General features: G+C 39.6%; 1 protein-coding gene across 1 annotated transcript in view; it reads left to right on the forward strand.

Moving 5' to 3' along the window:
* The window catches only part of LOC134317133 (metabotropic glutamate receptor 4-like), a 122,361-nt gene extending 110,972 nt beyond the window's left edge, over positions 1-11,389 (forward strand). Inside the window, exons 9-10 of the mRNA XM_062997849.1 lie at positions 2,747-2,996; positions 10,904-11,389. Of these exons, the coding sequence (XP_062853919.1) occupies positions 2,747-2,996; positions 10,904-10,953 (300 nt within the window). The 3' untranslated portion in view covers positions 10,954-11,389. The remainder of the gene's footprint in view (positions 1-2,746; positions 2,997-10,903) is intronic.
* Positions 11,390-12,751: the final 1,362 nt, after the last annotated feature.

Below are 12,751 nucleotides of genomic sequence, written 5' to 3' on the forward strand. Positions count from 1 at the left end.
AACATTAAAAGCACCTCTATGTTTTTACACTCACTGTTCATTTTATCAGCTCCACTTACCATATAGGAGCACTTTGTAGTTCTACAATTACTGACTGTAGTCCATCTGTTTCTCTGCATGCTTTGTTAGCCCCCTTTCATGCTGTTCTTCAATGGTCAGGACTCTCCCAGGACCACTGCAGAGCAGGTATTATTTAGGTGGTGGATGATTCTCAGCACTGCAGTGACACTGACATGGTGGTGGTGTGTTAGTGTGTGTTGTGTTGGTATGAGTGGATCAGACAAAGCAGTTCTGCTGGAGTTTTTAAATACTGTCTCCACTCACTGTCCACTCTATTAGACACTCCTCCCTAGTTGGTCCACCTTGTAGATGTAAAGTCAGAGACGATCGCTCATTTGTTGCTGCACAGTTTGGGTTGGTTATTTTGTAGACCTTCATCAGTGGTCACAGGACACTGCCCACGGGGCGCTGTTGGCTGAATATTTTTGGTTGGTGGACTATTCTCAGTCCAGCAGTGACAGTGAGGTGTTTAAAAACTCCATCAGCATTGCTGTGTCTGATCCACTCATACCAGCACAACACACACTAACACACCACCACCATGTCAGTGTCACTGCAGTGCTGAGAATGGTCCACCACCTAAATAATACCTGCTCTGTCGTGGTCCTGGGAGAGTCCTGACCATTGAAGAACAGCATGAAAGATGGCTAACAAAGCATGCAGAGAAACATGTACTACAGTCAGTAATTGTAGAACTACAAAGTGCTTCTATATGGTAAGTGAAGCCGATAAAATGGACAATGTGTGTAGAAGCAAGGAGGTGGTTTTAGTGTTATGGCTGATCGATGTATATTAATGATACACTATAAACAATGCAATGTCAAATGACCAATGACCAAATTCAACATTGATTATCTGTTTTTGCTACTGCAAGTTACAAACAATGTTCAAAACCCCACTGGTCAAGAAAGAATTTTTAGCAAAGTTATGGGCAAAGGTGCTTTCCCTTTTTACCACTACTACAGGTATCATAGGACAAACTCATCAATCACTGCAACCTACAGGATACATCAAGTTTATTGTTAGTGATTGGACTTAGAGAGCTAAAGCATGTAACATTCTAGTTAATTTATTAACACTGGCATTTAATAGTTGTTTTTATCATTTACATTTAATGGACTTGAAAGAATGGCTGGATAAAAAAAAAAGATTATGCTGTTTTTTTAGGTTGTAAATAGATAGTCTATGACTTTCCAATTAAACAAATCTGTTATTTCCATTAGAATAACAAAATGTGTTACCATAATAATATGGTATTTATATCAGCCTTTTTTAATGGACTGGATTGTTTGAGTTAGATTAATAGACAATGTTTAATATAAACTGTTTAAAAGGATTGGGTTACTAAACTTCATCAATTTTATATCAGTACTCATGTGGTCGATGTGTATAATATATTATTAGCAAGCAGAACTGGTCTAGAGAAAAGGATAAAATGTTTTCCCCCGTGTACTTGATGAACTGAGCTTGGTATCGTGGTCTGAGAACCCACCTCAGTCAGATTACTATTTGCATGATTCACCACCTGGCAGAATTACAGGTTGTCACAGAGCTGCAGAATGGTTTAAATGCAGCAGGATTTGTTCTCGATTGTGGAGCTGACAGAATAATTGTTGTCTTTTTGAGAGAACGACCAACCACTGTAATTTACATCCAGGTGAATTTCAGGCCTGTAATGAGTCCTGAATAACATTCTTCATGGTCTCTTGGAACACCGGTGATCAGTGATCATTTTTCTCTGCATCTAAAAATATCATGTCCTGTTGTGCTCTTCACTTTAGTCATTATTTCTGGTTTCCAAAACAACAGTGTGTGAGCCAGTTTGGGGTGCAGAAATGTGATGCAATATACATGTCTAAATTTAGCTGGGATCTAATATATCAACTAGAGGAGAACTTAAAATTACAAGAAGCAAAGTTTGAGAAGACTTTGTAATACATAAATTATACACTGATGAGGCATAACATTCTAACCACTTTCCTAATATTGTGTTGGTCCCCCTTTTGCTGCCAAAACAGCCCTGCAACTGTGATGCACTGTGTATTCTGACACCTTTCTATCCGAACTAGCATTAACTTCTTCAGCAATTTGAGCTACAGTAGCTCGTCTGTTGGATCGGACCACACGGGCCAGCCTTCGCTCCCCATGTGCATTAATAATCCTTGGCCGCTCATGACCCTGTCGCCGGTTTACCACTGTTCCTTCCTTGGACCACTTTTGATAGATACTGACCACTGCAGACCGGGAACACCCCACAAGAGCTGCAGTTTTGGAGATGCTCTGACCCAGTCGTCTAGCCGTCACAATTTGGCCCTTGTCAAACTCGCTCAAATCCTCATTTGCTGCCTAATATATCCCACCCACTAACAGGTGCCGTGATGAGAAGATGATTAGCGTTATTCGCTTCACCTGTCAGTGGTCATAATGTTATGCCTGGTCGGTGTACATCCTAAGTATTTAAGTTAGGATGGGTTAATGTCATGTTTTTGAGTTTATTGATATTTTAAATAAGACTAAAATTAATAGCTTGTTAGATTAAGTGTAAAATTGCTACTTAATGTTTACAACCTTCATGCTGTATTTAACATACTCATTATCAGCCGATATTAGAGTTGCACTGCTAATTTATAAACCATGTAAACTGCAGGTTATTTATTATTGCATATGCTTTTTATGTCAATGACAGATGTACATCCAGACGACCACTCTGACCATCTCAGTAAGTCTAAGTGCCTCAGTGTCGCTGGGATTGCTCTACATGCCTAAAGTGTACGTGGTGCTTCTGCATCCTGAACAGAATGTGGCTAAGCGCAACGCTCGTAGCCTGAAGGCTGTGGTCACCGCTGCCACCATGTCCAACAAATTTAACCCCAGAGCGAGCCTGCGGCCCAACGGAGAGGCCAAGACCGAGCTGTGTGAAAGCCTGGAAACTGAAGGTTGAAAATTTTTTACCTTTTACTTTGCTAAGACTGAATTGTGATGTGCAATGCTGAAAATGAATTCCATCCAGAAAACTTGGTGTTTATTGCTGTTATTTAACTGTGCAGCGATTACAGGGATCATATTCTTACAACTTTGACCCAAAGGTGAAATACATTGTTAAGAAATGTAAAGTAGTGTCTGGTATTTGTAAATATGGACGAAAATTTGACTCTAGTCCTTGTTTCATTCTCTTGAATACACATACAGTATACACATTCAACGATCAGCCATAACATTAAAACCACCTCCTGGTTTCTACACACACTGTCTATTTTATCAGCTCCACTTACCATATAGAAGCACTTTGTAGTTCTACAATTACTGACTGTAGTCCATCTGTTTCTCTACATACCTTTTAGCCAGCTTTCACCCTGTTCTTCAATGGTCAGGACCCCCATAGGACCACCACAGAGCAGGTATTATTTGGATGGTGGATGATTCTCAGAACTGCAGTGACACTGACATGGTGGTGGTCTGTTAGTGTGTTGTTCTGGTACTGGTGTGCTGTCCACTCACTGTCCACTCTATTAGACACTCCTACCTAGGTCCACCTTGTAGATGTAAAGTCAGAGACGATCGCTCATCTATTGCTGCTGTTTGAGTTGGTCATCTTCTAGACCTTCATCAGTGGTCACAGGACGCTGCCCACAAGGCGCTGTTGGATGGATATTTTTGGTTGGTGGACTATTCTCAGTCCAGCAGTGACAGTGAGGTGTTTAAAAACTCTATCAGCGCTGCTGTGTCCGATCCACTCATACCAGCACAACACACACTAACACACCACCACCATGTCAGTGTCACTGCAGTGCTGAGAATGATCCACCACCCAAATAATACCTACTTTGTAGTGGTCCTGACCATTGAAGAACAGAGTGAAAGCAGGCTAACAAAGCATGCAGAGAAACAGATGGACTACAGTCAGTAATTGTAGAACCACAAAGTGCTTCTATATGGTAAGTTGAGCTGATAAAATGGACAGTGAGTGTAGACACAAGGAGGTGGTTTTAATGTTATGCGATTTTACAGTAACTTATATATACATCCATCTAGCTGGATATCAGGTAATAGTTTTTACATTACACCTGATCACCATTTAAATACATTTAATATCCAAATCCCAATTCTAGAAAGATAGACCAGAAATCTGAAAAACTAACCCTAGGAACAAAGAAAAACAAGGCTTATTAACATAGTGCCCCCATTAAATATTTAACTAACACAGATGCGAACATAGTCTAGTCAGAGGAAAACAACCGCGTTTAATGAGTATATAAAAAAAACTTTAATTGATTCCCCCTTTCATTCCTTGTACTTACCTCTTTATTTCCTGGCCTGAACCCAAAAATGTATTAACACCTGGCGTCTTTAATGATTTTAATTAGCTCTAAATGAAGATAAGACAATTCTAGAGGCGAATACTGCGGATACCATCCTACCATGGGATCCAAGACATTTATTATTGACCTAAGAATAACCTTGTCAAATAGTAAATGTATTTATCATGTCATGGTATCATGTTAAGGAGACAGTCCAGAAAGGCAGCATGTCTCTTTTGGCAGATACGCTTAGCCTTGTTTTTTCTGTCTTTTTCTTGATTATTTTCTTCCATTTAAATGATGGAGCTAACATAGAAATAGTTAACATAGAAATAGAAAACTCCTAGTGAACAGGTAAGCAGTAAGATGTATCTTCAAAAAGTTTCTGCACTTTTATATTTTGGTTGGAAATGGTGAGGGTGGGAGGAGTAGTAATTGGTCGTGTCTGAGAGACTGAGAGAGAGCTTATAGTCCAGATTTAGCGCCATCTGATTTCCACCTTTTTGAACCACGCAAAGAAGCTTTAAGGGTAGGAAGATTTTCATGTGATGATGATGTGAAAGCAGTGGTGCATCAGTGACTACACGCTTAACCAAAAACATTTTTGCTGATGGCATTGAAAAGGGAAAAACGCATCAGAAGGTGACTGTAGAAAAGTGATGTCATTTGTTTTTGAAATTCCTAATAAATAGAGGTTTAAAAAAGTGCTGAAACTTTTTGAAGAATCTTTGTATGTATTCTAGACACATAGTCACTGACAAAACAAATTAAAATCACTAAAGTTTTAGGACAGAGATGACATACATGCCACTAGTGTATATAAACTGTTTGGATCACTTTTACTTAAAAATAATAATACCAGCTGATTTTACAGTGTGAGCTTGTATTAAAACTGCTGTATTAATGAGATTTCCTAAAGAAAGCTTACACATTTCCTTCATATATGTTATAGTCAAGTCAAGTCAACTTTATTTATATAGCGCTTTTTACAATAGACATTGTCTCAAAGCAACTTTACAAAATCCAGGACCAACAGATACAAAAACCCCTGTTGAGCAAGCCGAGGGCGACTGTGGCAAGGAAAAACTCCCTGAAAATTACAGGAAGAAACCTTGAGAGGAACCAGACTCAGCAGGGCCCATCCTTCATGGGTGGCTTGGAGGATACTTTAAATAAATACACGATTTACACAAATCATACAAACACAGAATTAAATGATCTAAAAGTCATAACTGGTAATAAATAGATAAATAAACAATTAAATAATAATAGAGTTGTTATCCACTCTAGTCTTCAATAAAGTCTGTAGTGATTTCTTGTCGTTGCAATTACTCCAGACCAGTCACAGCTGACAGGAGCAGCATCGTTGTCCCGGCAGTCTCGACTTCAATCCTTAACCTCGGCGGGTAAACAGGTTTCCATCAGAATGCCCTCGGGGTAAAACAACAGAGAGTGTAGTTAATAATGCACAATGCTAGTTGACAAACAGTTTTACAGCGAGTTTTAGACTCCGGCAGCCCTAATTATTACAGCATAACTAAAAGGGAGAGCAAGCAGGTAACAAGGTCATGAAGGCTTTCACAGGACATCAGCGCCCATCTCCCCACCGTCACCAAACCTGAGTGATCGGACAAGAGAGGCAGAACGACAGCAACCCAACATCCCTGATCACCACAAGTTTCTATCACCAAGAACCCCCAAGCTCTGCGCCTTTGTCTATACTAATCAAAAGCCTGAGAAAATAAATATGTTTTCAGTCTAGACTTAAACATTGAGACTGTGTCCGAATCCCGAATAGAGGCAGGAAGATTATTCCAGAGTTGTGGAGCTTTGTAGGAAAACGCTCTTCCACCAGCCGTGATCTTTTTAATTTTAGGAACTATAAGTAACCCTGCATCTTGTGAACGAAGTGGACGCGCTGGGCTGTAGTGATTAATAAGTTCACTCAGATACTGTGGAGCCAGACCATGTAGCGCTTTATAAGTTAGTAAAAGTATTTTGTAATCAATGCGAAATTTAACTGGCAGCCAGTGTAGAGATGATAGAACAGGAGTAATATGGTCAAATTTTTTAGTTCTAGTTAGCACTCGAGCTGCTGCATTTTGAACTAACTGGAGTTTGTTTAAGGATCTACCAGAGCATCCAGTTAGAAGAGCATTACAATAATCTAACCGAGAAGTTATAAACGCATGGATCAGTTTTTCGGCGTCATTAACAGATAGTATATTTCTTATTTTAGAAATGTTACGCAAATGATAGAAAGCAACTCTAGTAATATTATTAACGTGTGTATCAAATGAGAGATCTGAATCTATTGTGACACCTAAGTTTTTTACATCTGGGCTGGGAGTAACAGAGAACGTGTTTAAGTTTAGCACCAGGTTAGACAATTTGTCTCTTGCAGCTTTAGAGCCAACATGTTATACAAACATACAAATGCACTGTGGCAAAAAGATGACCCAGGTAACTGCATGCTTCCCTGTAAAATAGTGACGAGAACATAATGGTTAAGATGAAATATGATTATTATGGAAACCAGGACAAAGACACTCTGAAAATAATTCAATATGCTGCAGAGCTCTGTGTTACTTTTCTTGGTTGCGGTTGGTAGAAATAGGTCACTGCAGCAGCAAGCATGCTTCAAAGCTTTTCGGTTGGCAAAGACAATCCCTAGCTAGTCAACTCTACATTAGGAAGTAAATTGACTGAGTGTACAGTTAGGTACCTAATGGAACTCATCTACTGGTATTTAAATTTCAATGAACCGGACAAAATGCAGACAGCTTTGACACAGCAGTAAATAGCAGCTGAAAAGCAGACTCAGCATTAACTTCTTGAGTGATTATGCCAACACAGGCGTCCAAAGGAGTGTGTTTGCAGTGGACAGTGGGTGAGATTAATTACAGGACAACAGCAAACTGACTTCTCTCTGAACAGAAAAAAAACAGTACTGCTGGGAGTCTGCTATCACAACATGAATGCAAATTATGCTGAATTTACAATTACTGTAAGTGTGCAGCTTAGCCATAAATTACACTGAGAAAAGATCACATGATTCAAGAAATATTACAATATGTAGACCACATACAAAAGCTGACAGTTGACTTCCACTGTTTCACTACAAAGCCTAGAAGTGAATGTCTTAAATTTCTTGGCCATATAGAGTATTTGAATTAACCATGGGATGGACATTAAGTTTCAAATTGACAAAGTAGGGCCCTACAAAATTCACAGGAAAATGTGCTTAATTTCACAGACCTCATTTTACAGACCAGATTTCACAGATGTTTAAAGAATTCATCATTTAATGACACTCATACATTGAATGATAGAATAAATGGAAGCTACAATACACAGCACAGCCTACCTTAATAGTTAAAAGATTAAACTTCTCATTCGTGTTGTGACATCCCACTCTGCATCCACAGAATTGGTTACCTGAGTCGTGTTTTTAGCTGCTGTAGACGTCGACATCTTGAACATTTTGACTAACCAATTGCTAATGTAACCGATTTTTAGAGTTTGATGAGTTTGTAAAGAAAGAAATAAACTGTACCTAGACAAACTATCTATAACTATCTAAAATACTTAACTGGCTTGTTCTTTTGAGACGCAGTCGTATGATTGCTAGGACTGCCTTATATTGCATTTTGTGCCTCATACACGATTGAATGTTAAATCACTAAACATAAACCTTAAATTTTGAATTTTACAGCAAATTGCATAATTCATGAGAAACGGCTCATTTTAAGGTCGGTGACACGATTTTCACAGTCGTGATTAAGGTGGGGTCTTATTTATAAGGGTAAATAAGGTGGTTCAGATAGGTTAAGAGTCATGGTAGTGAATGTTTAACAAAAAACAGCATTCTGTTCTGTTATCAGTTTGTGTTTAACATGAGAGTCAGTGATAAATTAAATATGTATGTGAATAACTACGTATATTCTATTGGGCCGATATACCGAGTAAAATGATTGCCTACATGAAACTGCCATTCAGCCTGATGCTGACAGTATTGTGTGCTCTGAATTGAGATCATGTCTGGTCAGTTAATGGTTTTTTTTTTAGTTAAAAATTAGGGCTGGCACCGATCCGATACTCTGTATCGGTATCGGTCCAATATTGGCCCAAATCACTGGATCGGATATCGGAAGGAAAAAAAACGATAATGCGATCCAATACTGTTGCTTAATGTAAATAACACTTAATGTAAATAACACTTAATGTAAATAAGGCCATTGTTTGTGTAAAGCAAATAACACACGAAGATACAGGGGTTGGACAAAATAACTGAAACACCTGCCAATCTTCATTAATTGCACATTGCACCAGTAAGAGCAGAGTGTGAAGGTTCAATTAGCAGGGTAAGAGCACAGTTTTGCTCAAAATATTGCAATGCACACAACATTATGGGTGACATACCAGAGTTCAAAAGAGGACAAATTGTTAGTGCACGTCTTGCTGGCGCATCTGTGACCAAGACAGCAAGTCTTTGTGATGTATCAAGAGCCACGGTATCCAGGGTAATGTCAGCATACCACCAAGAAGGACAAACCACATCCAACAGGATTAACTGTGGACGCAAGAGGAAGCTGTCTGAAAGGAATGTTCGGGTGCTAACCCGGATTGTATCCAAAAAACATAAAACCACGGCTGCCCAAATCACGGCAGAATTAAATGTGCACCTCAACTCTCCTGTTTCCACCAGAACTGTCCGTCGGGAGCTCCACAGGGTCAATATACACGGCCGGGCTGCTATAGCCAAACCTTTGGTCACTCGTGCCAGTGCCAAACGTCGGTTTCAATGGTGCAAGGAGTGCAAATCTTGGGCTGTGGACAATGTGAAACATGTATTGTTCTCTGATGAGTCCACCTTTACTGTTTTCCCCACATCCGGGAGAGTTACGGTGTGGAGAAGCCCCAAAGAAGCATACCACCCAGACTGTTGCATGCCCAGAGTGAAGCATGGGGGTGGATCAGTGATGGTTTGGGCTGCCATATCATGGCATTCCCTTGGCCCAATACTTGTGCTAGATGGGCGCGTCACTGCCAAGGACTACCGAACCATTCTTGAGGACCATGTGCATCCAATGGCGGCGCCGTGTATCAGGATGACGATGCACCAATACACACAGCAAGACTGGTGAAAGATTGGTTTGATGAACATGAAAGTGAAGTTGAACATCTCCCATGGCCTGCACAGTCACCAGATCTAAATATTATTGAGCCACTTTGGGGTGTTTTGGAGAAGCGAGTCAGGAAACGTTTTCCTCCACCAGCATCACGTAGTGACCTGGCCACTATCCTGCAAGAAGAATGGCTTAAAATCCCTCTGACCACTGTGCAGGACTTGTATATGTCATTTCCAAGACGAATTGACGCTGTATTGGCCGCAAAAGGAGGCCCTACACCATACTAATAAATTATTGTGGTCTAAAACCAGGTGTTTCAGTTATTTTGTCCAACCCCTGTATGTTCCAACAGAAGGCCAGCTTATTGCCAACTCACTCGGCAACTGCCGTAACAAGGTGCATTTTGATGACATCATTAACATGTGCCACTGAACTAATCTGCAACAGCCATTCAGAAATGAAAACACACTGATCTACTTACATTTTTGGCATTTAAAAAAATCATCTCCTACTGCCACATCTAAAAACACTGTTTAAACACAATAAAAATTGCTTTATAAATGATAAATCGCTCACCTGAGATAAAGAAAACCTATCTTGTCCATGCTTGGAGATCTCTCACATCCTCAACGATTAATCCATTAGAGTTATGAAATAAAACAAACTACACTGTTTCCCGTTTAGCCACAGATGTCCTCTTCAAAATCCAGCAGGGTTTTTAATAAGCACACTTTGGTTTTGAATAATCTAAACGTGACTGAACTTTAACAAAATATCTCAACTCTGCGTCAATTCTAATTGGTCCATCTTGTTGTAGGTTCTGTATTTATTCCTTTAGAATATTTGTTTTACAGTCTGAGCATTGTTATTTAGATAGCTAGTTTAACCATGGTGCATTGAGATGTATTATTACTGCTTAGTTGTTTGAGAGGAGAAATGACGGTATCGGATTGGTATCGGTATCGGCAGATACTCAATTTGCAGTATCGGTATCGGACATAAAAAAGTGGTATCGAGTCAGCCCTAATAAAAATAGGCTACCACAGGCGCTTAAAAATAAAGAGCAACGTACTGTATCTTAGCAATAGCACATTAAAAGATGTGACTCATCAGTTCCTTCTCAGCTTTACTTTCTATAGGCATTAAATAGCATCAGCAACACTTTCTTAACCTTCCTTCTGGCCATCCAATCAGAACTAACCAAAGCAAAATGACTAATGGTAATATTAATTTCCATTATTAAAAGTTCAACTCTGGTCATTTGTTTTTTGGTGTGAACAGTATATTAACACTTTATTCTTATGGAAACAATTAAAATAATGTCACACTTGTAAAAATGTTCTCCTAAACAAGCACCTAACAACATCCAAATAAGAGGCAAATGTAATATAACTGTTGTCTCCTCTCTTTCAGGTCTCAGCACAAAACAAACATACGTCAGCTACAGCAACCACGCAATGTAACAAGGCAAAGGGGACACGGACATCAAGAAGATGGCACATCACAGTTGACTGCTCTTGTGGTTTTTATATGGATAAGAGTTATATTTAAAAATGCAAGCAGCTGGCAAAAAATATTCTTGTGAAAACCAAATAAAGACCCGGAAAGGACAGCTGAACAGGTCAATACTATTATAAACATAGCTCATGACTATCCCTAAAGATGTGCCCATCAAACCTCTACAAGGAGCGAGTCTGAGTCAATGCCATGGACCAAATTAAACACAGTTTCGGTGCGGACAAGGCTAGAAGGACTTCTCTTATTAAAGCAAAAAGAACCTTCCGTTGTTGTTTTGAACAGTGATGCATGTGTTAAACCAGAGAATGTAAAAGTAAACATGTATGCAATGCTACTTTGTTCTATTTGATCTCTGAACAATTACTTGTCTATTTGCTCATTCAGTACACAGACACGACACCGGTTTGTTCTGATGAATTTACAATGTTAAAGTCAGGACGGGCTGTATGGACAGCGTTCAATCTGTCAAGTCTGCATTTTCATTTCCATCATACAGTTTGAGCGTGCTCTGACACAAAGCAAGATTAAAATCCTCTTTCTGCTTTTGGAAATAAGAAGTAAATAACTGTCAACTGTTTCTCACGGTCAAGTCGTATTCAAAATGAAAAAGGAGGAAAAAGTGGTCGTGTATGGAGGATTGGATTGCTCTGGACCCTGATGCATCTCAGCTGTCACCAAAGGAGAAGATAAAGTCAGTGTTATGGTAAAAATAAACATTGTTTACAGCTAAACTATCCATAAGTTTTGAATGAAGTACCTGAACTATAAACAACAGTGAGGCAGTATTAAATGCTGATTCTGATAATTAGTCTGTTTTGTCAGTACGTCATTAAAAGTCACAATTTTTTAACCCTGGATACCAGGAGCCCTGGGAACATTCGGTCAATGTTCTCGTATCCGTGTGGATTTTCTCAGAGTACTACTTTTTCCCATCTCCCAAATAATGCAGGAAGGGCTGCCTAAATTACATTGCCTGTAGAGCCTGTGTGTTACTGTGATAGATTTGCAAACTATCAGGGGTTCATTCTCTGTGGCCATTGTTAGCAGGTGGCACCTGACCTTCAGTGACACTAATCTGGATAAAGCGGTTGCTAAAAATAAATACATGAATGAGTAACTTTACCAGTTAGAAGCACACAGGCAAACTTTACACAGATCAGGCATAACATTAAAACCACCTCCTTGTTTCTACACTCACTGTCCATTTTATCAGCTCCACTTACCATATAAAAGCACTTTGTAGTTCTACAATTACTGACTGTAGTCCATCTGTTTCTCTACATGCTTTGTTAGCTTCTTTCATGCTGTTCCTCAATAGTCAGGACCCCCTACAGGACCACTACAGAGCAGGTATTACTTGGGTGGTGGATCATTCTCAGCACTGCAGTGACACTGACATGGTGGTGGTGTGTTAGTGTGTGTTGTGCTGGTATGAGTGGACCAGACAGCAGCGCTGCTGGAGTTTTTAAATACCATGTGTCCACTCACTGTCCACTCTATTAGACCCTCCTACCTAATTGGTCCACCTTGTAGATGTAAAGTCAGAGACAGAGATGAAAAGTCGAAGACACCATGTCAGTGTCACTGCAGTGCTGAGAATGATCCACCACCCAAATAATACCTGCTCTGTGGTGGTCCTATGGGGGTCCTGACCATTGAAGAGCAGGGTAAAAGCAGGCTAAAAAGGTATGTAGAGAAACAGATGGACTACAGTAATTGTAGAACTATAAAGTGCGTCTATAT

The sequence above is a fragment of the Trichomycterus rosablanca genome, chromosome 6 (assembly GCF_030014385.1).
Source record: "Trichomycterus rosablanca isolate fTriRos1 chromosome 6, fTriRos1.hap1, whole genome shotgun sequence".
In the NCBI taxonomy this organism is placed as follows: Eukaryota; Metazoa; Chordata; class Actinopteri; order Siluriformes; family Trichomycteridae; genus Trichomycterus; species Trichomycterus rosablanca.